This window comes from Simochromis diagramma, unplaced genomic scaffold (assembly GCF_900408965.1).
Source record: "Simochromis diagramma unplaced genomic scaffold, fSimDia1.1 OVJJ01000604.1, whole genome shotgun sequence".
In the NCBI taxonomy this organism is placed as follows: Eukaryota; Metazoa; Chordata; class Actinopteri; order Cichliformes; family Cichlidae; genus Simochromis; species Simochromis diagramma.
Window position 1 is genome coordinate 3,975,184 of NW_024387416.1, and position 26,929 is coordinate 4,002,112.

A 26,929-nucleotide genomic window follows, 5' to 3' on the forward strand; every position below is an offset into this window, starting at 1 on the left:
GAGATCTGTTCTTTGATTGGGCCATTCTGTTACAGATTTCACTGTCCTGGTCCAGTTTTAGACAAGCTTTAGTTGTCAGAAGATCGTCACACAATATTGCAATATACAGAGGGGGTCATGGTGAGGTGACCCCTCCTCCACCTTGCTTGATAGTTGCTATGAGGTGTTTGTGCTGCTCTGCTGTTTCGTTTCCTCCACTTTGGTCTCGTCTCTCCAAAGGACGTTGTTCCAGAAGTATTGTGGCTTTAGTTGAGATGCAACTTTGCAGACCCATGTTCTTTTTAGATAAGAGGCTTCCCGGCTAGCCACCCTCCCACACAAGTGATACTTGTTCAGTCTTAACACGCCAACTGACGCCAGTAAAGTCAGAGATGTTATATTTGTATTTTTTGCAGTTTCTGGTCAGAGCGTTGCACAATCTGACCTCGGGGGAGAATTTGCTGGGATGTTCACTCCTGGGAAGATTGGCAGCTGTCTTGAATATTTTCCACTCGTGAATAATCTTTCTCACTGTAGAATGATGGACATCAAGTTGTTTAGAAACTTTCAACCCTTCTCAAAGTGATGGACAGCAACGGTTGCTTCTCCAAGTCGTTGCTTTGGTCTTTCCTCCTTGGCATTGTGATAATACATGCAGAGGTGCACACACACACTTGCTGATGATCAGTTCATTGATTGTATTTGTTTATCAGCTTATTTTGTTAATAACAGTGAAATCAGTTATGTTTTACAGTTTATCTGAGGTTATACTGACCTAACTTAAGACCTGCTGAGGACCAGATGATTTTTATTGCATCCTGATAAAAGTAAAACCTTGGAACTGAAAAAGGGCGTACTTTCTACCACAACTGTATACATTTGTTATGTTTACTAGTTTGTGTGCCGCTTTGCATCTTCATAACATCATCAAGCGTGTGTGTGCACCCTGCAGAAATCTCTAGACAAAGGGCCCAGTGCAATTCTATTAGTCACAGAGCTAACCGTTCAAAGATAGCTTACTCATTTGTGCGTGTGCGAGAAAGGCACTTCAAAGATAGCAGGTTCACTGGAGTCCCTGCTCATTAGCACAGTCTCCTCTGAGGATGGCCTTACACCCAAATGCTTGATTGTTTAAGTGTGAGACACAGACAGTGACTCCGTGTGTGTGTCTGTTTCCATTAACAAATAAAGGAAACTTCCTCCAAGGTTATTTGGTGACTCTCCGCATTTCTGTGGGAAATCCTAAAAACATCACACGCACTCAGTTTTCCCCTTTCCTTTCTTTTCAAGTATGCTCCTCTGAGGGATATGCTGCATTTTTAATGACACTCATTTCATTAGCTCGTTTCATTTCTGATGGTCTAATACACTTCTCTTTCCTCAGTCTCACAATCCACATTCCCACCTTGTCACCCTTCCTTGTCCCCCATCTTTTTCCCTTGTCCATTGTGTTTTTTCCACCCGCACCAGACGAGGAAACAACTCAGTTAACACTTTATGATTCAAAGGAATGAAAGTAACTTTGCGACAGCCTTTGAGAAATGAATGAATGTGATATAATTATGGAACGCCTGTTCACCAGCTAATTAACACCACCGAAGCACCATTAAGGAAACACTGCTGCTTCTTTGCTGATGGCGTACGAATATAACCTTAAGCTACAGCGTACAGCTGGGGTTATGTGTGTGCTTATATGCATTAATAAAGATGAGCGACACAGCAGCAACTAAAGGTCAATGACTGAAGGCAAAGTAGTCACAAGCTAGCTGTGCTTTCTAAAGATAATGTGATAAATGTTTTACTTTCTTTCCTCTAAACAAAATTCCTCTCGTGTCTTTTCACGTCTGAGCCGAGGTTATGTAAATCAGTCATGCTGATACATGGTGTGTGTGTGTGTGAGTGAATATCAAGATTTAGGTCTCAGCTGCGCGGCTTCCGTGTCGACATAGGCAAACACAATAGCACACAAATTAAAACACAATGAAATCAAAGCAAAAGTAAACTGTGGTAGTCATCATTTAACTGAATGAACGACTGAAGTTATGCTGTGCGCTCAACTGCCCCTCGGTGCTGACGGGCTGTCGGTGTCTGAATATCGAGAGATTTAGTCAGATGTTCTGGCTGAGATGACAGGATTTCGTATGGAGTATTTACTCGGAGTACACACTACGATGCAACCTGCAGCTCTGATAGTTGTTTTTAAAAAAAGTCTGGTGACTTTTTTGCATTATTTGGAATGCAAATATCCACTTAGGTAACAAGTTACATGAAAAAAGAAAACAGTGACACTTTAGCATCTTGCAGCGTGAATGCTGACTGAACAGAAAACCACAAACCAAACCTGATGACCGGAATGAACACAGCAGCTATCTGTGCTTTTTAAAATGGTAATGACTCACCAGACAAAGTATTTAAAAACATAAGACACACCAATATACCATCACAACTAAATAAAAAACATCTGATTATGTTTGAGGAAGAAGAAAAGTGGCAGGGGGACAAGCGATGTTTCAAACAAACAAAGAAAGGGAAGGACGGGAGACGACAAAAACAAACCGACAGATCGTTTAAGATAAAACTAAGCTATGAACTGAGGCTTTAAAAATGACTTGACCAGTGGGGGAATACATTAAAGTATTAAAAATTCCCTTTAACCGTACATCTACACACTTACACTGGTCAATATATTAGATGGAAAAGGAAATACTGAAAAAAAAACTTTTCAGAAATGTCAACTAGCCACTATGTTAGAAAAATTGGGGAAATTGTGACATTTTTTAAATCCTCTGTGTGTTCTTGTAACTCCCAAGGAGACGTCATGCTGGTGGCCCCCTGATGCGCATAGCGGTCGCCCTCGCTGTATGCACTCGTGAGGAGACGAGAAAAGAAGAGCAGAGGCAAAGAAACTGTTTTCAGCTTGTGCCAGATGAGATAAAGCATGAAACACAACTTGAGTGTTTGCATGTGTGTAATTGCATGCACACCTTTAATGAAGCTCTCTGGCCCGTGTTTGTTACAAAAAGGCACAGGTGAAGGACGTGAAGGACAAATGTTGAGCGAGTATTTTGTGATCTAAATAGCCGTGTCCATTTATTCCAGCAGATTGGAAGTTAAATGGTTTTTAAATAAATAAATGAATGCTTTTGTACAAATCCTTATTGTAATTATATACAAAGACTCCAATATGAGTACCTTAGATCTGAACGGCTCAGGGAATCCTCCGTGTGGTATCCCAACGTATCCCTGAAGGAACTCGACGACAGAGAGGGGGAAGGACAACTCGTCCGCTCTCTCCTCCACCTCTGCTCTGGTCAGGTTGTTCTGCACCATGAACTGGGCCAGGTCACCCACGATCTTTGAGGAAGGAGTCACCTAGCAAAGAGGAAAAAAGTCTGAGCACTTTGGGAGTGTTAAACCCATTTCTGGATAAAGAAAGTTACTGTTAGCCTGATGTACCCTTCAGTTAGATACTTCTATTTATCACAGTTTGCTTAGGACAAGGAGAGCCGCTGTTATTCACTGTGCCTTTTAAGCTGACAGAAAAAAAATATATATATATCCACATATTTATAGAGAAAAAAATAAAGTATTAAGAGAAAATCGAGCATCTTTTTAGTTGGGTAATGTTAGAATAGAAGTTGCTGCAGTTTGTCAGGCTACAGCATTCTTCCACGGCAAGTCCTCCCGTTTGCAGAGCACAGGTATTTCTGCACATCCGCGGTGATTTCAGCAAAAGAGAAGTGGTCACAGAGTGTTTGTTTTAATGAAGATGCTGTCTACAAAGATTAAGCACAGAGAGACCCGGAGGAAGGGAAATGAAAAGATGTTTACATCGACACAGCCTCTTTAATCATCTGATTTGGTCTGCTCCGTGAAAACAGAATGAACCTGAAAACGAGGAGGGAAGAAAAAAGGGTGCAGAAAACATTCATTAAAATCACACGTATTCACTCTTTCATTATTTATAATGGCATATCATTATGGTAATAGCGATCCCTATTAGCATAATGGTGATAGGTAGAGTCACTTCAGACTGAACAGGACACTGGTGCAAATATCAGTTGCACACATTACTCTTATTGTAATGATTGGAGACGCAAATTTAAGGCTTTCCTGTTGACTTCCATCTGGTGCTTGGACCATTAAAGTGAGAAAGGGGTCAATTAATATGACCCACCAACTTCCAATCTCATAAACAAACACTACGGTTTGTACTCAGTCCTTAACATTTTATCATCTGTTAGAAAGAGAGAGCCAAGGGGGAATAAAACAGAAAAGATACTGTTAGTTTCACCTTCCAGATTTAACCTCTTCTAAATTTAAAAACCATTTTCACATTTTGGTTTTTGGGGTTGTTTTCAACCCCGATGCATCGTCTGTAAATGTAAGAACTGACAGCTGAAGGAGCAGCGCATGCAGGAAGCGGGTCCACGTTTTACACAAAGTCTATTTCCAAGGCAATTAGAGCACTCAAAAGGAGAGAGAGCAAGGAGAGAAAATGGATGAACAAATATAGATTAAGCTGACATTCCCTGAGGAATCCCCAAACAAAGACCTTGACACCTATTTCTCAAAGAAGCGACACCAAATTATTGTGAGGAAGAAATAAAGCACACTCTGGGATTACTACAACCTCCTGGGATTTGGGTGCTTGTTAGGCTATCTGAGCTCGTGGGATCACTTCAGTCTTTCAACAACTACAGCCCTGTGTGTGTGTGTGTGTGTGTGTTCCTGTTTAGGCATCTTTGTGAGGACCAGAAACTGGCATTCTACTATACTTATGGGGACCAAGAGAGGACATGCACACCAGTCCTCATGAGTTTGAAGGCGTTTTCAGGTTCAAATGTGTCTTTATGCCAGGGTAACCAATTACATTATGGTTAGGCATATTTTGATGGTAGGGGTTTGGGGCAAGCAGCATTATGTGAACTAGATGTCCTCACTAAGATTGCAAAACGAGAATGTGTGTGTGTAAGCGCTTTTTGTGTTTAGACATAGCAATACTGACTTTTTTTTTCATGTCAAGCTGCTGTAAAAATAGAAAATGCCATCAGTGGAAGCAAACAGTATAAACGATTTAAGCTACACTATCAGATCAACAGAGCAAATCCTGATACAGCATTATAACATCTTTGGTCAAAAAAAACAATACTTAAGTGACAAAATAATGAAAGTGTCTCAAACGGTTCCTCCCACTGTGCAACTGCATTTTAACAAACATCAACACGATCAGATCAGTTCTTTTGAAACTTGTTTCTGTGCAATCAGAAGCAAAGTGTCAAGAACAGCCCCAGGATGCCTGCTAAAGCCCAAAACCATTTGGACTATTTTCAAAGGACAAGTGCAAGTGATTACGCAGCGAGACAAGAAACAAGATAGAAGAAATGCACCTCCCTTCAGCATTGTCGGCTACAACACCTGTAGTTCAGGTTGACGGGGTTTGTGAGTAGAGGCTATAATGACACCCTGCTTTTACACAATGAACGACTGCAGAAAACCTTGAGCCGGTTGTTAATACAAACTGTGGAGATGTCAAACAAAAGCATACTGCTGAGTTACTTAAAATCAATCAAAACACAGCAAAGCTCAATGTTGCTTAGTTTTCTCTGCGTCTGGAGTTCATGTTTCTCCTCCTTTCACTGCACAGGTGTTACATCTTTTCATCTTTATTACCCATCTTCACAGAACAGCCTTCTTACTTCATCCCTCACTCACTATCTTGACCTTTGTCTTTACACTAAAAGCCAACATGTTGGATTTTTACTCTTCCTTCATGAATCAACTTGGTCCCGTTCCCATCCCTCTTCTCTCTAGTCCGTCTGCCAAATATTTCTCTTTGCTTGATCCACAGTAACATCACGAGTGTTACTCTCATTATCAATCTCTGTTGATGAATCACCCACCTCCAACTCTCTCCGGATGCCTCACACACGGGGAAAAAGAGAAATCATATTTTCAGCGGTGTATGAGCTATATATATGATGTGTGAGCTTTCCTATATTTTTAGACGAGGAGTGAGGAAAATCACATTGTGGTCGGGTTAGAAAAATCTGATTTCCTCTGTTCCTGCGCGAAGCCGAGCTCAGACTCTTGGCTGCTGATCGCTCTCCGTCTTACTGATAAGATGGTGTCTTTATGCCACTACTTTAGAGGGAAGTTTAGCTTTTGACTGGACTGACATAAGTAATCAGCTTCTTGAGCCTCTGAACAAAATGCACTGCAGTAGAAAACGCCTGCTGTTATCTTTTTCCCCTGACAAGACCAAGAAACCGGGTGTTAAGCCCCGCTAAAAGGTTGACAGTGCTAAACACTGCACCGTGTTACATCTACATCTTATTCAGCCAGAAACCTTGAGGAGAGTCGCTGGATTCCCTCTGGGAAAGACATACTGGGACCAGATTGGATATAAAATTTGTAACAATCTGCTCTGAGATGTTGAGACGCGCAGAGAGAAATCTGATCAATTTAAGGTCCTGCGTTCAATTTCAGAGCGTCACTAAAACAGAAAAAGGAAAAGACTAACCGTCTTTGTCCTGGGGAGCAGAAGTTTCTCTGTAAATGTTCATGTTGATCCTTTCAGTAGCTGAGACGGCAGAGAAACTGACCCACTTACTGACATTGCCATTCATCGAGTCACACTTTGGCAAGGCTGAAGATAAAAATAAACATCTACGCACATGTTTACCGTTAGTGTTGTATAGATACAGTGCTAAATAATTTACACTGGACATATTTTACATTCTGTTACCCAAAGCTACTTTGGAGACTGAATAGGGAGATTAAATTAGCTCCTGTCATTTCTGCCTCTCGCCCATAAATGCTTTTTATCAGGAATTAATGCCGATTAATCCAAATTAAAGCTCTCATTATCACATCTGAGACAAGCCCTGTTCCACCCTCACCCACCTCCAGCGGCTCTTTCCGTTCCCACCACCTCCGTCTTCCTTTTCTCTCACACTGCTCTTCCACCCTCTGTCCATCTTTCTCACTTCAACTAATGTGCAGTCCTCACTAAGTGGTCCTGTGTGACTTCGCACCCCTGGCAGCAGAAATGTGGCACAATGGCACGTTTGAGTGTGCGGCATGCCGGTGGATTTTGTGTGTGCATCTGTGTACTTTGCTCGAAATGCAACTATCCAAACCTGAACTGCCCTAAAGAGCGTAGGATTATATCATCCAGATCAGTGTGTGCGCGACTGTTTCAGGGAGAAGGCAAATGTAACGAAAACACATACACGCCCTGCCCAGCCAGCCAAGCTAGGAGCAGAGTGAAGAATGGTACCTGTCAGGAGGGGAGGAGACGAGAGAGGAGCGATAACGAGAGGCTTAGAGAAGAGGGGGAGGGGAGAAACGATAGAAAGATTAGAGATACATGAAGGAAGTAATCGAAATGAGGGAAGGTGGGAGGCGGTGATGGAGGAGGAGATGAGACCAAATGAAACTGGAGAGTGAGAGTGGGGAGAGACTGCAAACGGGGTGATGAGGAGTGAGGCAGGAAGACTAAGAGGGAGAAATAAAGGGATGGACAGATTAACCGAGGGGAGGAGAGACAGAAGCAAACAGAGAAGAGCAGTAGACATCTGCAGCCCCACGGGCAATACAAGGAGGTGGTCCACCTCGAAGTATGAGACCGAGTGTGTTTTGAGATGGGGAGGTGAGTGGATACGTGCTTGTAATTGCAAGAGGAAAGTGACAGGGTAAGGGAAGAAGACAGAGCACACTCACAAATGCATATACAAGCTGTCCTCTTTATACCGACAAGCTCACGCTGAGACAGATGTAGCTGAGAGAGAGAGGAGGAGACTGGAAGTTGATAGCAAAACAAGTTAAAAGCAGGGAAATCGAGGAAGGGAGGCCCTGGTGAGTTTGACAACTTATGCTCAAGCAATATGCAAGTCATTGCCAATTAACCCAGCAGCTTTTGCTGCAATGCATGTTGCGCTGACATTTGCGTAGATAAAAATTAACTTTAGAAATGCTCATTGCTTTATGTGCATTTTCAGTTCAAATCACTGACACAAACACCGGAGCCATCTGTTCGTGTGTGGGGGTTTCTCACTCGAGTCTTCCAATCAGTAACGAGTAGATTTAGAACGAGACAAGAACCCTTCTTATCTTCCAGACAAGGTTTGTCGGCTCAGTAGTTGTACTGTACATATACTATGCACTATGTGACCAGTAGGCTGACAGGAGGGCAAAGGAGACTGACATCAACCAAAACACGCAGCGTACATGATGTGTTACACAAGGTGGAAAACGGAAACAAATCTTGCGTTTCTATTCTATAGCTGCTCACCAGTTTCAAGGTCTTTTCAGCTTAGCATTCCCAGCACTACATTTTACCACATGCATGCATTTAAAATTGAGATTAAACCTAAACAAACTGTATGTGATACATACATGAAAACAGAGCACAATCCTAATCCTACTGCAGGTGTCATATTTAGTCGAGTCATTGTAGCTTGGGTCATTAAATAGTCATAGTTCAAATGCTCTGCATGCAAACGAACGGCTGGTCCACGATCATTAAGAGATTCAATCTGATCTTTCTGAACTTCATGGTCACTAATGCGAAGGAAAACTAATGAGGTAGTTTTATACCTGTTTATAATTGTAAATCAAGTCTGTGGATTAAGGCAGATTTACAGAACTGGTACAGGATACTCAGCAAGCAACGTAATGATTATACTCAGCTGCACATCTGGAATTAATATTAAGCTATGAAACTGTCAGGCTTATAAGCATTTTATGAAAATCTCCCAGATTCCCGTGTCGAGTTTGATGTTGTCTGGTACTGAGTGAGAGGCCCATGAGCTTAAGTAATGATGCAGTTTTGTAAGTTGAGACATCCAGTACAAATATCTTGATTTCTTAATTCAGAACATGACACCCACTGCAAGAAAACATGAATTAATAGACTCTGTGAAGTAAACAATCCCTTTAATGCAAATCACTTTTATGTAAATGCTTTGAAGACGATTAGACATTTAACTTTGTTTTTTAATCTGAAATAATTAGAGCTGTGTTCTTGATTAAAATGAGGAAAGTATCCCCATTTCTCCTTCACTGACGGCACTAAACTTCAAAGATATGGGCTTCGCCGTGGTGCGTGTGGGCATATACTTTAGGTGCACTGCTTACTGCCAGTGTAGTATGTGGTGTGTGTACTCCATGTCTATATCTGACAAGCGCACTCCTTCTCCCTTATCGACAAACCAGCAGTGTGAGAGACACAGCCATTGTCGAGCTAACAGGATACAACGGAGAGCATAGCAGGGCCCGTAGGCACATTAAGCCAACATTGGCTTGTGCAGTGAAGCCCACAGAGTCTTAATTGAATTGATAGAGAGGCATGGGCAGAGGGGTAGGGGATTGATGAGGAAAACATAAAGGGGGAGAGAAAATTAGGGAGAAGGGACCAGAGAGGGAAAATTGAGAGACCTAAAGAAAGAGAGAAGAAGGTGATAAAATAATGGGGAATCCATGGGAGCATGTCTAAGGTAAGAAAAAGCAAAATAAAGAGATGGCTGAGAATAAATGCAGAAAGCAGCATGTGGAATGGAGAACAGAAGGAACGTGAGAGGGTGGCTCGATAATGAAAGAAAATGCAAAAGAAAGAACAAAATAATTACAGGGAGAGAAAAAGAAATGTGAAAAACATAGTAATTAATGAAAGATAAACAAGAAGCAGGCAGGAGGTCAGCCTAGGCACAGAATGACAGCGTTCCAGCAGAGCTCCCTGTCCGTGACTACAATTAGTGATGGCTGAAGTTACGTTAAATCCACCTGGTAAATGAGAGGATAAATGAGCCTAATGTAGACTAGCCGGGAAAAGATAAACAAGTCTAGCAAGGGAAATGACAAAGCTATAAAAAGTTAGGCACACAACAAAATTACTCGGAAGAAAAGGAAGCTGAGGAAAGCCAAATATACTGCTGCACTGAAAGTGAATTCAGACTGCACAGAACAGTGAACGCACCTAACTTAATCTGGGATTGTTTTGCTCAGCCAAGCCAGGAAAGAGGGGCGGCTTGGCAGACTGAGTCAGTGTGAGCCAGGCCGATGAAAGAATATCGAAAACTCATTTCTAATTGTGCTTTCAGCAGGAAATTCACGTGACCCAAGTCAGACATAATATTACAAAGTAAAACATCATTAACGCTGCAAATGTGCCCGACCTTGTGCATTCTACTCATTTCCCCAAACCCATTTATACGGCTCTGTTTAAGAAGATAATATAAACCAACACAGCTGATGCTCCTAAATCAAGGACTTTCTAATATACTCTTATCTGCCAAGTTAAATTAGGACTTTCTGGCATCAGTTACTGCAGCTGGGTGTTGAGGCCACTATCATCACTGACTCCAAATGCATCTTTGTTGTGCTGGTAAACTAAATTAAAGCTTGCTCATGAAAATAAAGAGCAAGCTGGGATGCTCTGTGTCCATGTCTCACCTTAATAAGGTCTCCAAGTAGTTTGTTGGCCTCTGCGTAGGCCTTCTTCACCTCCTTGAACTTGTTGCCCAGTCCCATACTGTGAGCCTGCAATAGACCAATGAACCGAGTAAGCTTTTCTTTTCATTACAACCAATTTAAGAGAAAAATCAAGGAATGCTGGACAAGCCAGTCCTGCAGCTGAACACTTGGGAAGAATTCTACAGCGACGGTCCTGCGGTTTAAATCACTTTGAAATGATCTCTTAAATTTTTCAGTGTGACTCTAACAGCACAAACGCTGCAGAGTCTTGCTTGTATTTTGGCACAGCATTCACAAACACTGGAATAAGCATTGAGCTTTGAACTTTAAGCACAACCATGTTAACAACAGTGACTGAAACAGATGATATGTTATATTGAGCTAATAGACACAGAGAACCTGTTTCTCCATTTTAAGTTAACCAGATACAAACCCAGTTACAAAACACTGGGACGCTGTGTAAAATGTAAATGACAACAGAATGCAAATCAGTACTGGATACGCGTGATCTTTGGGACCTCAGGTGTCAGCGCATTAGAAAACAGGCACAGCGTGAACGCAGTTCATCGTACCAGTCGCAAATTTTGGAATTGGATTCGTACAATGCAGTAACCTAATGTTTTTAGCTTCGAAATAATCCACTGACAGGCAAAAACAAAACAGCAGCATTTAACTGTACCTGGAAGTGAAGGTTGGTGTACTGTCCCCCGGGTATCTCATTCTCATACACGTCGGCATTGCCAGATTTCATGGTGGCAGTGCAATCAAACGGAGCATACAAGCCTCTGGCTACTTCCCAGTATTCACTGTAGTCAAACACCTTCTCCAGAGCGATGCCTGCAAAACAGGACAGTAAACTGACATCAAATCTGTGCTCAGTGCACACAGTTATGCGACTTGAACTGAAAATTACTTTACACTTAAATGTCACATGGGGCAAAAACAAAAGCAAAGATATTTTGATGTTTGAGGTCTTTTAATATAGAAAACTAAAGCATGTCACTAGAGATAGAGACCCTGAGGAGAAATTTGAGTTTGTAATCTTAGGGGTTACTTACACTCGCCTGGCCCGTCTAAACCTGTTAAACTATATGTTAATGCAAATATCTAATCAGCAGATCACAAGGGCAGCACTTAAATGCACTCAGACCAAAGTGTCAAAGTTCAAACGGAGCATCAGAATGGCAACAAGGTGAATTCAGAGACTTTGAATGTGCTATGGCTGTTGGTGTCAGACTGATGTGAGCATTTCACAAACTGGATTTCTACTGAAATTTTCTCAAACTATCACCTTTTTCTAGGGTTTACACAGAACTGTCTGGAAAAAAGCAAATATCCGGCGAGCAGCAGTTCTCTAGGTGAAAATGTTTGGTTGATGGCAGAGGTCAGGAGAAGGGCCAGACTGCTTTGAGCTGATAGGAAGGAAACAAACTCAAATAACCACTTGTTATAACCGAGGTATGTAGAAGGGCATCTCCGAGTGCACAACATGTTGAACCTCAAACCAGATGGGCTACGGCAACAGAAACTTGTATCAGCTCAGTATAGGAAACAGAGGCTGCAATTCTCAGCAGAGTCACCAAACAGAAGATATGAAAAGCAATGGATGATCTTTTTAAATGCCACAGCCTACCCGAGCATTGCTACTTACCATGTCTATTCTTTTATAGCCACAGTGTGACAATCTCCTGATGACTCCTTTTAGCAGGAGGATTGTCACAATACTCTCAAATAGCCTCCAGAGTCATAGATCTCAGAGCACCTTTAAGATGTGCTGGAACAGGAGATTCCCATCATGAATATATATCGCTGACAAATCTGTGTGATCACGTCCAACCCAGTAATAGCACAGCATATGAATTGGCTGATGGGATTAAATGCATTCAGCATTAAACGACAATACTGTTGTCTTCATGTAAAGTAGCAATCACCAGATTTAGCTTACATTGTGATACGGTCTATAAATACAGATGAACCGTTAGTGAAGCCATGGGAGCCTGCCATTTATCTGAATTAGTCATATTGACAACATGCGCACTGTGCCAACTAGTCAATTGTGGGCTTATGATGCTGATGCCTGCTTGGTAGGTTTCTATGTAGTCTCTTTCCCTCCTCTATCAATAACACAGTATCAGCCTGTAGTTTTTATAATGTACTTTCAACAAACTAGTCTGCAGCAGCAGCAGCAGCAGCAGCTCATGCTCATGTCTTCTGGAAGGTGTATTACAGGATAATATCTAGTTTACCTATTGTGTAAATTGTACTCGGAGCCTGTAAGCATGCTGGAAAAGTCACTCTGTATTTTAATCTAGTCTATGCTACATCAAAGCTGCTTGTTAAATCCCTCGGATATTTTGAGATCTTTAAAAAACAACAACAAAAAAAACAGCATTTGTTGCTGCCACTTAAGGTGTGTTAAAGCAGCTTACCTTACAACTGCTTTAATACCATGACAGAAATGGCAGTACACTGAGCTTTTGGCTAATGATGACAAAAATCAGCCATATTAACGAGCCAAACTTATTACTTCAGTAACTGAGAGACAAGCTCGTACTTTTTAGATTGAAGGAGTACATACTCCAAAGTGTTTGCGTGCCTCCACTGATCTTGGCGGGTAAATGGAGCTACTGTGAAATTAATGTGATATTAATGTGCATGTTGTTGCTCCTCAAATTCAACCGTCTGCCAAGTCAGGCAGTAATTGGGTCCATTTTCTTCTCTGTTTGTGAACACTTATTTTTAATCTTTCATTTATGCTTCCGTTGTGAAATTATAGTTTGGATTAATACAGTGTGGGGACATGTTCGGCAGCTGAGTGTGATTCAAAGGTCACCGTGGGCGAATCTTTAGCTCCTCCCTAAAATCAGCTGCAGCTGAGCCGCCACACTCAACTTTATACGTGTGGGGACAAAGAGACATTTGCAACTTTAAACCACCTAATTTTAAGTCCACCGATTTAAAACGGTGGCTACAACAAAGAGGAATGCCCTGTAACCATGGTAATTCAATCACTTCCTGTCAGTGTGAGATCTGGGTGTGAGAAGAGAGGGGGTCCCTGAGCTCTTAGCGTTTTGGAACCGGAGGTCATGGGTAAGGGCTATGACCCCAAAACATAACCTCCTTTATCATAACTTCTGACATGAATGTAACCACAATGCACATAATTAACATCATGTTTTATTAAATAAGACTCAGTGAGCAAACTAGAGATCTTAAACTCATCAGGCTGATGTCTACTTAGAGCAGGAGGGTTGCTTCTTTTTCCTCCATGAAGGTAACATCAGGTGGGCGGGCAAACTCGGCTAACACTGATTTGACTGGTTTAGTATTTAACCAACAGTAGAATTGTAATCTCAGCTACCCTAAAGTCTGGTAGGCCACAGTTAATGCATGTGTTAGCCTATCTGCTCTTTTTCCAAGTCTTAATTGCAATTATGCTAAATGGCACATTTCTCACTTCTGTCACACTGCAGGGGATTAACAGACTGTGACCGCCAAAGAATGATGTTTGACTACTAAGGCTTTGACCTAATCAACTCAAATAGTGATTCAAAACGATTTTTTAAACTGGTTTGAATTAATTCCCAAACACAGTGTGACACTTGATATTGTTTAAAAATAAACAAATTATATGTGACTGAGTTATAAGCTGAAATAAGGAGATAATGAAAGGTCAAAACATCATCTTACAAGCTAACATTTCATTTAAAGTGTCAGCAAGTGGACAGGTTTACACACCCCGAATCTGAGTCTCAGTGGAATTTGGGGGGGATGAAGATAATCTGCAATAAGAGTTGAACAAGGACACCGTTTGTTGCAAGACATTTAAAGAACTAAGAACATCTTAGTGGCGTCATATTCAATAAGAATGAACCATTCAATATAAGAGAATCTTGTGTGTCATTTCTACAGTTCTTGAAAACATCTTCAACGACTCTGGAGATGTTTTGAAGATGTTCCACACGTCTTTGTCTCACTCTCACCCCTCTCTCTCACCCCGCTGCCATAAACCTGCATTTACTTTACTGAAGAAAACGCTAATTTTCCTATAAAAGCGGTTAATTTGGCATCTGTAACCGTTTGCTTGCCTAAAAGGTATGAAAACGGGACCCTTTTAAAAGTATGCACATGACTGTTATTGTTAGACAGCTTCAGGATAACGAGACCACCCATGGCCCAGTCCTTGATGGTTTTAATAAATGGTGTGATGAGTCCCGTCTTTAATTAAACATATCCAAAACAAAACATATCATCAGCAACTTTAAAAAATTTACTCATGCACAAGAGGTCATGTCCATTAAGTGAAAGACTGCGGAAGGTGTTCAGTCTTATAATCTTGGAATAAGAAACCGAAGCTGTGTGCAAAAAAAGGACAACGGTCTGCCATATCTGAGGAAACTCATTTCCACATTGACAAAACTATGATGATTTGATTGCTCTTCTGTTGTCCCTCGATATTTATTTGTAAGGAACAGGAGCTCACAAATTATTAAATGGTCTAACAAGGCCGACTGGCGAGCCACAGCTGAACACATGACACATTGCATGACACATTATTCAGTCAGTAAGTAACACAATGACTGAATTACACTATGTCAATGGCCCTTCAGTTTCTTTGGTCAACACTGTGGTTTATTCTAAACAGAATTAAACTAATAATAGAAAAAAGATATTTCTGAAAGGATTCAGGGTGTCAAGTCCAACAACAGTGCAAAACCCCTGAAACACTTCAACCAGACCGGTGTGATAAAACAATTGATCACGACCGACTTGCTCCCTCTCTTATATCATATTATTCTTTTGTGATCTTAGCTCCTACTTCGCACTCTCTCGCTTTTACTGTTAATACTTTAGCCAGCTTGCCTTCTTCCCATAGTAATACCATTTTCTTCAACTACTTTAAAGCATTTTATTCACACAACTTACTTTATTTGGACTTACCAGGTTTAAGTTAATCAAGATTTCTTCATCTAGTTTAATTTTTGTTTAATGTGGCACCTAAATCTTTTGTGTATTTTGGAATAAGTTACATTTCTGAAGCCTGGTGTAGTTCAAATAAAACAATTCGGAGTCTAAATCAACAGCAGCAGCAGCTGCTTCCTGCTGTGTGCCAACATCATCTGGCTCGGTCCTGCAGAACCTGCTCAGTCGCCTCCAGCCAGACTGTCTAAAAGACCCCTACAAATTGAAATCTGCAGATGTGCTTCATTCCCAGTAAAAGTCCCAATGATGACTGCCCAACCTGGAGAGAGGTGCTCTAACTCAAGCCAGCCTGCGACTTCAATAGCAAGCAAACAACCAGCTTCAGCTGCCGTATGATCAAACTAATGCCCCTGGTACTCTAAAGACAATTAAGGAAAAAAATGGTCTGAAAGTCTGAATGACTTTGAATTAGTCTGAAATAATAAACATTCAATCTTAGAAGATTAACTTTGCAATTAATTTTATTCAATAGTAAACTGAGAATCAGACACAAATCTTCATCTGCTCACCCCTTGCTCCTTTTGTACACAGATCCTTGTAAATAAATCCGACACACACGCAACCGTATGACGATAAATCTATAATTAGAACACAAAGGATGATAGGACAAGCTTTTTCCATAATTGAATAGTGTGGATTCGTTTGCTTCACTTGTTCCCCCCTTTTAGGCACCCATGGGAACACACATGTCCATAGATCACTCACACAGATGGCTGCTTGGTAGTGACGAACTGCCATCAATATTCAGCTCATTAGCAGCACAAAATCACTAACAGAGGATACAAACAGACAGACGCATACTTCTGCTTTCATTAATCTATACACACACTTTGTAGACTGACACACATATACAGTTGTAACACACACACACACACACACACACACACCAGAGGCTGATGAGACGAAGACACAATAACATTGTGGGAGAAAAAACCCAAATACAAGGGTAGATGTAACAGGTTGGATACATTTAATGCCTCTGCTCAAACGTTTGTCTGGGTCCAGCTGTGAGTGTGTAGGGTTTGACCGTCTACACAGTTAACATATAACCTCTGAGCAGAGCGTCTGCCATTTGTTACTAAATATTTTATCAATTAAATCCAAGCATGATGCACAAGAGAAGGCAGTAAATGCAGTGTCAAATAAACATGAGGACCATTTTAATATGTGTCATCATTCAGCTGCATAACTATGTGTGAATATGTATGACTTTTAAAACGCACGGGTATGTACGCACGTCGCGGCTTACTGCATAAACAAAGAGACAGCATGAAGACAAACAAATTAACCACAGAGCCAATGCTTTGCCATTTCTCTGGGAGAAAGAGATACCAAGAGAGATTTTGAGGGAGACGAAGGGAAAGGACAAGCAGAGGGGGAGTTGGAGGCATGGAAAGTGCAGTTAATTGGTTTGTCGCAGATTGAGAAAGAAGGAAGAGGAGGATGACGAGGGAAGACAATGTAAAAGCAGGGGGAGTAATAGGAAAAGGCATAAGAGCAGAGAGAGGGTGGGAGATCGAATAGGCAGCGCACACTACACTGCACTGATTATTGCTTTGAAAGAGAGATGGAAGAAAGCTGGGAGAGAAGCAGTAAACAGACTAGGGTCAGTGAGGTATGGAAGTGTCAGACAGTGCTTTTCTTGATTACAAATGTAGTAAGATGGGCAAACAGAGAGGGAAAGGGAGAGAGGCACAAAAATCATGCGGTGATGAAAAGACACGAGGCCAAGATGACAGGTATAAAAGAAGCTGGATGTGAGAGGGAGCTGTATGCATAATGCATTTACCAGGGTCACCCCAGGATACAGGATAGAGCACGAGTGTGCACAAATGTGTGTGAGACGGTCTGCAAATTGAAATTCCATGAATAACCTGAGAGACTTGAAAAATTCTGGCTTTTGAGTAATGACCTTGTCTTTCTGTTCCCATTTTTTTTGGTACTGTATGCTCACAAATTGATATTGTGTCATTAAACCGGACTGCGCCAAAATTTCTTTCACTGAAACATTTATGTCATGCTCTACAATGTTTCCTACTCGAGTCCAAGAACCTGTTGCATCCAGCTGTGGGTTAAATGAGTACTGAGTGAGCAGCAACGATGCAAACAGATTTTCCTTCATGGCTCAAGCCACACATTATGCTGCGAACACAGCACGTCCAAATGGCTCTGCTACTACGTTGCTTTATGAACAAAAATCACTTCCTCTTCTATGAAAGGGTTTTAAATGTGAGCGATCATTACATTTTGCTGCAGAAACAATAAGCCAAGCAAAGCAGCTCATTCACTTTGAAGGACTCGTTCAGGTACAAACACCACCAACACCCGTGGTTTACCATCATTTTCTGAAACCACTGTAGCTGCACTGTAATTACGCTTAAGACGTTTTTTTTAGTCTCTCAAAAGTGGAAATTACTTGTGCTTTAACCCAGCCTAATGTGCCCAGCACTACAGAAGTACTGTGATGTGATATCACCACGATATACAAATTTAGTTTTTGATGTTTCTCTAATGGTTAATCCACCAGAATGTGCAAGTTCGTTAACTGAAATTATATTTTTATGGCTGAAATTATTATAATTATTGTTTTCCATCAGTTTTCAAAATGTGTTACAAATTTCTAAAAAGGAAAAAATGGAAAAAGCACATTACTACTTCTGATTAAGATGCCAAATGACAGTCATTTACTTGCATTTCTCAATAGAAAAATAAGAAAAATGTGTTTTAGTAAATGTTATGCTTGATTAAGGTCCAGCGTGCCGACTCGAGTTTGGGTGTAAAAATGTGAACCAAGCCTGTTATTGGCCTAATAAATAATATGTTTAAGTTTTAAACTATTTTTCTATATTTGTGCTTTCATGGTTTTATGATATGGTCTAATACATTTTCTAAACTAACAGTTTAAGGTGGGATTTTTCCTCATGTATGGGTTAATTATTTTAAATGTTAAGCACTGATGTAACCATGTAAAACAAACTGAGGCTTGCTAGATTCTGCATCAGTTTAACAAACAGTGATTTTATTCACGACAGGAACTGCAGAACCCTCTTCACACCACGTCTGAGAATACACCAATAAATATGCAAAGCAGGGATGCACATGTGTGTATCACCACAGACTGTGCTCGAGGATAACTGCAATGGGGCTACATAAGAGTCTATGCCAAGCGATCAATGATAAAACTAAGGACAATCACCACACGGCAAAAAACAGGCGATAGAAAATAGTGTGTCACAGAATATCAGGGCGACTACGCCAGTCTATTTAAAACATAATGGGCAATAATTTACCCTACAGTGCCAAACTTCTTATGTTAAGGACATAGTGCGCTGCAGGAGCTGACAGTGTGCAGTATGAATATCATGTAAACAAAATTAGCTGGGCATTTTAAGGGTCTGAGTAATGGAAATGAGCTATCACATCTGGTTAGCAGAGCTGAGTCAGTATTCCCAACAGCATTACTCCACATAACTGAGCAGCAAACTCCACATCACTTTTAATTCCTTTAACCCGATTCGTTTCCCTTCGATATTTAAACAGAAGTTTTACGACTGAGTGCGTTAACACATCTTTTCTGCTGCCCTCGCTGTGGGAGGTCACCGAGCCCAGTCGCTGATCAGAGGTGTGGGAGAATATAACATAATGCACAATACAAAGGCCAACAACAAGATAGCTGACAGAGGCTGGTACGATGCTGTTTGGGAAAGCAAATCAGTCACTAACTGTGACATTGAGGCCTTTTCAGAGAACCTTAAAACCTTGAAACGCTCCAAGGATGCTCCTGATGTGCTTGTGCTGCACATCAGGTTTCAACTTTTAGCAAACTTATGAAATACGACCACCTTAATAATGGCTACTGCTGATATTGTTTATGAAACCATGCAGGGCTGTGGACATCAAAAACAAATCTGCCCGTACAAGTAAGTGAACCATTTATCTTATGGATCAGAGGAGGAGTTTTTTTTATTGACCACAGTGGTTTCCTTCTATTTGCTGTCTCCTTTTCTTTACATCGCCCTCTAACCATCGACTGTGTACATTATCACTGAGCAGAACACACAGGTCTGCCTGACTTTGACTCATGCATTGATTTGTTGATCAATGCCTTTCCTCCTCTGAAGCAGGACACTCAAAAATGTATTCTGAGCTTGATCTCATTAACAATTCCAAGCTGCAGGTGTAGTTTTAAACATTTAGTTACTCATCGCAATACTTACTAGTGCTCCTTTGGCCAAAAATAATTGTAATTCTTTATATGACTTTTTTTTTTTTTTTTTAAACAACTGACCTGAGAGGCTAATGAGTGTGTGACATACCGGTGTCAAGCTTGGTCCCCTTGGTGCAGGCAACCATGGCTCCCATGCTGGGCTGGGAGGTCATCCCAGCCATGGAGTCAACCTAGAGAGAAACAATCAATAAGAATACTGTTTGACCGAAAACATAATTCATGACCTTTGTAGATTGGGAAGGACTACATGTACATGTAGTCCTTCCCAAAGTCTTCAGCTAATTACACTGACCAGGCAGCGTTATGGCCACCTGACCAATATTGCATTGACCCCAGTTTTGCTGCCAAAACAGCCCTGAGCTGTTGAGGCACAGACTCCACTGGACCTCTGAAGGTGTGCTGTGGTCGTGTAAGCTGTCAGGTGAAGCCTCTATGGATTGGACTAGTTTGTCCAGCACATCCCACAGATGCCCGACTGGACTGAGATCTTGAGAATTTGGAGGCCAAGTCAACACCTCAAACTCTTTGTTGTGCTCCTCAAACTGTTGCCGAACCATTTTTTGCTTTGCAGCAGTGCACATTATCCTCCTGAAGGAGGCCACAGCCATCAGGGTGTACATGCCTACAGCAACGCTTAGCTAGGTTGCATGTATCAAAGTAAGATCCATAATGAATGGCAGGACCAAAAGTTTTCCATGTGAATATTGCCTGAAGCATCACACTGCCAGCTTGCCTTCTTCCCATAGTGTATCCTGGTGTCAGGTGTTCCCCAGGTAAGTGACACAAGCACCGGGTCCATCCATGTGATGTAAAAGAAAACGCGAGTCATTAAACCAAACCGTTTCATTGCTCCATGGTACAGTACTGATGCTCCTCTGCTCATGTTGTATTCTACATTTCTATCAGAACCAGCATTAACTTCTTCAGCACTTTGAGCTCATCTGTTGGATCGAACCACATGGGCCAATCCCCACGTGCATCACTAAGCCCTGACCGCCCGTCACCACAGTTGCTTCCTTTCTGATAGATACTAACAACTGCAGACCGGGACCATCCCACAAGAGCTGCAGTTTTGGAGATGCTCTGACCGAGTCAACACCCAGTCTAGCCATCACACTTCAGTCCTTGTCAAACTCAATCAACTCCTTATGCTTGTCCATTTTTTATGCTTCTAACATCAACTTAGAGGAAAAAATGTTCACTTGTTCTGTAATATATTCCATCCACCTACAGTGGCCGTAATGAAGAGATAATCAGATTTATTCACTTCCCCTATCAGTGGTCAAAACGTTATGCCTGATGAAAGCACAAAGAAAAAGTAATTTTAGCACACTTTATTGCAATTGACAGATAAACCAATGAATACAAATGCTGAGTGGGCGTTTAACCGATCCATGGTGGGCAATCGGTTGTTGCATACGGTGTTACAAAGAACTGAACAGCACAAACAGCAAATAGTAGCCAATTGTTATAATGAATCTGCCCATGCTGGCAGCATGCGTCAGTGATCGCAGTAAGGAAAATGATCCTGGCTTCAGCAACAGTTCCATCTTAATTTCAGTGACATTTCACAATGCAAACTGCAGGAACTGGTAGAAAATTAATGTTTGTTCATGTTGTGAGGATAACTGGCGTGTAGACTGAAATAATTATTTTCTCATTATTTGCCGAATAGCAGTTAGCACTCGCCATATGGCAAGCATCCTATAATGACCCTGATATCAATTTTAAATCAAAGTTATGGAGAAGTCCCACTTTATTAAGTCTCATAGAAGAAACATGTTAAATACGTACCGCCACATCAACTACATCAGCACCAGCTTCAGCGCAGGCCAGCATGGCAGCAACACCAGCTCCAGCTGTGTCGTGCGTGTGCACATGGATGGGTACGTCTGGGAAGCGGTCCCTCAGAGCGCTGATCAGAAGCTTACTGGCTTCTGGCTTCAGCAGGCCGGCCATATCCTGGTGGGAGATGGAGGGGAGAAAGGTTATAGGTCTGAGGAATACATGCAACGCACTCATTAGCACAACAGAACGAAGAGTCACATTTTCTACACTCATTATGAAGTGTAAATTATAACTGATATTAATACAAATCGCAGGCAGAGCTTAGATGTTTAGTTGTGCTCCCTTTGATGATCATTGCACTTCAAGAAATTATTATACATGCCCGTTTCCTCCTTTAAAAGTTAACCTCATTAGCTCTGCCAGCCTTTTATGAGATTGTCACAGCTGCGTGTGATGGTGCACACTGTGGCAGAGTGCGAGTTTATCATTTCACGTTTCAAAATATTCGGTCATGCCTGAATGAAGAAATTAATTCATTGTGAGCATTATCAGTCTATTCATTTAGATAAGAAGCTCAAATATACAAGTTAATTTAATTGAAGCAAGCTGAAAACCTTCAGCTGCGTTCAACAGTTCACTTGTGAGAGTAACTCAAAGTGTCACTTTAAATCCATGTGCGAGGTGCGTACGCCGTGGACACTGGTTATTGATGGCTGGATATTAAACATTCATTTCCATACTAATGGCACCAAATGTAACAGCATCAGAAAAAGATCAGTACTGTAGATGCAGAATATTACAGATTTGCTCACATGATGAAATATTGGTCAGTTTTCAAGTTCTCGAATTAGTCAAGCCAAAGGAGCTTTACCATCAACACAAAAGATATTTGCATTCAAGTGCTAGTTGAACTGTACACCACCCATGTTATACAGCTAGACAAGGTTTAGTTTGTAGTTTAAGCTCCAATCATGATGTACATAACTTACACATACAACTGCTGGTGTAAGAAGAGAGCGTGTGTGCATCTGAAGATGAAAGCTCTTCACCTGATACTATTTATGTTATTTATGTCTGGAAGCAAACTGGCAAGGATTTCCACACAGGAGCAAAGCAAGTGTCAAAAACTTTAGATTTTCAGAGGGAAGGAAAAGATGGCCTGTGCAGCTGCCAAAGTTGAGTAGCACTAAACCGCTCCCAGGTCCTTTTTTTATTTACTTACCTTGATAGATAGGATGTGAGTTCCAGCCTTGACAAGCTCATCTGCCAGTTTGACATAGTATTCCAGAGAGTACTTCTGCCTCATTGGGTCAGACACGTCACCTGTGTAGGAGATGGCAGCTTCAACTACGCCACCTGCTGCTCCAGCAGCCTCCATACCCAGCACCATGTTAGGCAGGTAGTTCAGAGAATCGAAGACACGGAAGATGTCCATGCCGTTCTCCTTGGCCACCTCGCAGAACCTTAGGGTGGGAGCGGGAGAGGCGATCGTGTTAGTCGACCCACACAAACTGTAGTGTTTTTAAATGTTAATGTAATCAGGTCATGGATGCTGTCAGGACTTCCTGTACACGGTGAGATTATCACACAGTCTCACTCACACATACATAATGAGTTCGTCTTCATGCACAGTGTACTCCAGATAATGGTGCACATCCGGGTAGGGATAAGCTGTTTATATCCGTCTCCATATCGGCACTCATAAATATTGCTGTACCTGAGTAAATACAATATTCCCACTATTTTCATGAAAAGTACGCTTACACAGCCCACAGGAGCTCACAATGACTGGAGAGAAATGTATAGCCGCCTCATTATCCGAGCTGCTAGTGGTAAATCCCTCCTATTATTGCCTTGGCCTCGGTATCTTAATCAGGTTTTTCATAAACGGGGTGAGTACGTACTGTAGCTGTGCTACTGTGAATGCAGTATTTACACAGACAGAGCTTTTATTTTGGCAAATAAACAGATACGCATTGTGTGTTCATTTGTGCCACAAGAGGATTAGCTGTCAAACGTCTGTGTCCAGTCTTTATTTAGAAATACAGTACAATGTATACAAGCGCTGTCTAGTCTATGCTATCTGGCGCCAAATGGAATAACACTGCATTGCCCTAGATATCCAACTCAGAGCTGAAGTGATCACCATTCATGCAATGCAGGAGGATAAGTTTTGTTGTTAAGAAGTTCATAAAGTCCTAATCTAGTTAGCAATCATATGACCCCTTCATTTCTTTAGGCCGCAAACATTTCACATCCCTCTCCCTCCAAAGTGTACTGTGACCCTGTAAAAGAATTTAAATCAATTAAATAGAACGGAATTACTCTTTGATTTGATTTAGTTAATGAAGACGCTTAGGTCACTTGGCTGTTAGCCGCTGCACTGAAAACATTGTGGGTGAGGGAGTGAGCGTGTAAGCGGGATGGAAAGGGAGCCGGGCAAACAGATCAAAGTCATTAATCACAATGATGTGCAAATTTTCGATGGCACTCTCCCTATGGGAGAGTGCAGACTGAAGAGGGAGACGAGGACCAGGAGGAACAGAAAGAAAGGGGGAGTTAAAAGGAGGGTAAGAAGTGTATTATGCAGGGAGACGAATGGAAGCATAAAAATGGGAATTATGAGTGGGGATAAATGATTGGTGTATGGAAAGGAGGGTTAGAGTAGACGTGTAAGGATAGGGTAGTTGTGTGATCCAGGCTCTAATATTTGTGTATGCACTGCAGGTGTGTAAGCTTGTTTATATATTACTCATGCACATCAACAAAGTAAGCTTGTCAATCCATCTGGAAAAGAACTGCAGGCGTGTCGGTGCATGTGTGGAGGTAGTGCAATATTCATGGCCCTAAGTGCATTACTAATATACAGCTGTATCAATGATGTGTACCTCGGTAAGCATGCCGAGAGACAACAGGAACACATCAACCAACTGACCTGATAAATGTGAGTAAATTGTGTGGTTTGTGGCTAGCCACCGTACGGTGCATCTAATTAGATATATCGAGAGGAGAAGCAACTGTGCTGGAAGGCTAGGTTGGACATGTCCAGCTTTTATTTTGTAGGCGCACTACTGCTGGGTAGATGCTATAACATAATTATTACAAACACAAGTAGCTATAAAACATCCCTAATGTCATTAACTTGAGCTTCAAGAAGCTAACTGCTGAAAAGGTTGGAAAACAGCATGAAATATGAAGCTCGTCTCATAAAGCTGTCAGAAACAGCGTCATCGCATGTTGATTAATTTTTATCGATATGGGAAATCTAAATTATATATGACACTTAGGCAACAGTTCTTAAAAATTTAAAAAGCCAATGTGGTGTAAGAGTGCTGTGCAAATTTTATATGAGCTTTGGGGAGTATATTCACTTTTCAGAGGTGGAAAAGAGGTGGAAAGATTCTGTTTCCTTCACTTTCAAAAGGTTGTGCAAGTGTACAAAACAAAATGTACAAAGATGATTCTGTAACAAAATGATGTAACCAAAACTCGTAAAAGGTTTACAGAAAACACATTTTGTTATTTTGAAATCATTTCTCAATTCCAAACTACATCTTGAGCAGAAAAGAATGAAAAATATGTGAATATGATTAAAATGTCTTCCTCCAAAGAAGCAGACACCTTTCTAAAATGTTCTTTAATAATAGTTCTCCAGCCTTTTTGAAGGTCTTTGAAAGTTCGTCGTTGGACATCGTTTTGATTTTTTACTTATTTTCAGTTCAGTCTTCGGACCGTACCATTTCACAGGAACTTTAGGGAGGAACCGGTGTTGTGTCTGCACACCTTGCCTTAAAAATTTTAATGAAACTGGATAAGCAGACAGCATAAGAATAAGTCGCCTAAAAGATCGTCTACAGCAACTGAACATGTGAGAGTCATGTCCTGAAGAACTGGGGGAAAGAATCCAGCAAAGACCTGACAGGACCTAAGACACGCATCAGTTTGTCAAATGACTTTTTGATGAAGCCTCAACAGAAATGGTCTTAAAGGAAGGGCAGCTGTGAAGAAGCCATTCTTAAGGAAGGGAAACTGTGAGAAAAGGCTGACGTATGCCACTGAACAATCAGTGAGAACAGGTCTGACGGAGGGTTTAATCCAAATTTGAAGTCTGGAGTAGAAATGCTTTCTGCTGTACTTTTTGCTTAGAAATAAACACCTCTGCGTGATATTATTCAAGAACAACAATACATTTCATTTTCAATAATTTAACAAAAAGCGCATGCATGAACCTGACAGTTAGCGACGTTGTTCCCATAGAAACGACAGAGAAAATTTCTGAAATAATGTCACAATGACAGACAAAGCAGAAGGAGCAGCAGGTGGCTTTAAGAAAATCTGATTAAATTCATGTTTTTCAACAAATCAATAAAAACAGTTTCCAACACAGCTGAAAGAAACAAAAAAAGCCAGATGGGGAAAACGATAAAGCCGCTCCAGTGTTACGAAGTGTCAGCTGAGCTGTCCAAAGCTGGATGACCGGATACTGACTGAATACTGAAAACTACACCAGTGGTTTGTAATAGTCATTAGATCTCTTTGACAATGCAACTTAAGCTGGACATGCGCGCATGTCGGGGCATTCATCACTGGATTAATGGACATATTTGGATTCAGAATACACATGTTCATAGTAAACCTGAATAATCTGAAAATGTGCGCGTGTCACTCACTTAAAGACCGCGTTGTCAGGGTAGTTGGTGTAGCCCACGGCGTTGGCTCCTCTCAGCAGCATCTGAAACGGGACATTTGGGATCAAAGCCCTCAGCTCCTGCAGCCTCTTCCAGGGACACTCCGATAGGAATCGCATGGCCACGTCAAAGGTAGCACCTACAGACACGCACAGGTTACACTTTACGTCAGCTCTCATCTTTCACCCCGACTTTGATCTCAAAATCAAAAAAAATAATATTTCAAACTTCTCCCATTACCCACAAACACATGCAGATTTAAAACAGTAATGGCTGCTCAGATGAAATATCCGATGATAGCTTCACATACTGTTCATTCAAACGTATTCATTTTTTTTTTTTTAAGTCACTTTAAAAATCTATGAAATGTTGCAGTGGTAGACGCAAAAAGGAGAGATAGCAATCCGCTCATTTCCCTTTCTGGGGGAGTAGATTAGCGAATCTCATACCCGTTTATCATATCAGCCAGAAATATTGAAGCCTCCAGTGATATTCTGCTGATCCAACACTGTCATCATTAAATTTCATTTTCTGAACACTCATATGTTTAGACACGGAGAGAATACCAAGTATAAGTGCTTGTTCCTTACTCTAAGATGTAAGGATTGCCAAGGAAAAACCCGCCTCTTCATAATTTTTAAAGAGATTTGGGATGGGGGGGATTTTAACCAATGTCAGCATCTCTTAAACCAATAGCTTGGAGCGGAAATGACTTCAAGCAATCCTGTGATGTTAAACATACTAGTATGAATGTTTCATTGCACGTGAGATAGCAAAACATGATGCT

At 41.3% G+C, this 26,929-nt stretch overlaps 1 protein-coding gene across 5 annotated transcripts in view; it reads right to left on the reverse strand.

The window, feature by feature from the left end:
- The window catches only part of pcxb (pyruvate carboxylase b), a 294,355-nt gene that overhangs the window by 17,499 nt on the left and 249,927 nt on the right, over positions 1-26,929 (reverse strand). For all 5 annotated transcript variants that reach the window (XM_040012478.1, XM_040012479.1, XM_040012477.1 and 2 more), the window contains 7 exons: positions 26,125-26,281; positions 22,677-22,917; positions 21,461-21,628; positions 19,755-19,836; positions 11,135-11,292; positions 10,435-10,521; positions 3,172-3,351 (listed from right to left, as the gene is read on the reverse strand). In XM_040012478.1, coding sequence (XP_039868412.1) covers positions 3,172-3,351; positions 10,435-10,521; positions 11,135-11,292; positions 19,755-19,836; positions 21,461-21,628; positions 22,677-22,917; positions 26,125-26,281 — 1,073 coding nt within the window. The remainder of the gene's footprint in view (positions 1-3,171; positions 3,352-10,434; positions 10,522-11,134; positions 11,293-19,754; positions 19,837-21,460; positions 21,629-22,676; positions 22,918-26,124; positions 26,282-26,929) is intronic.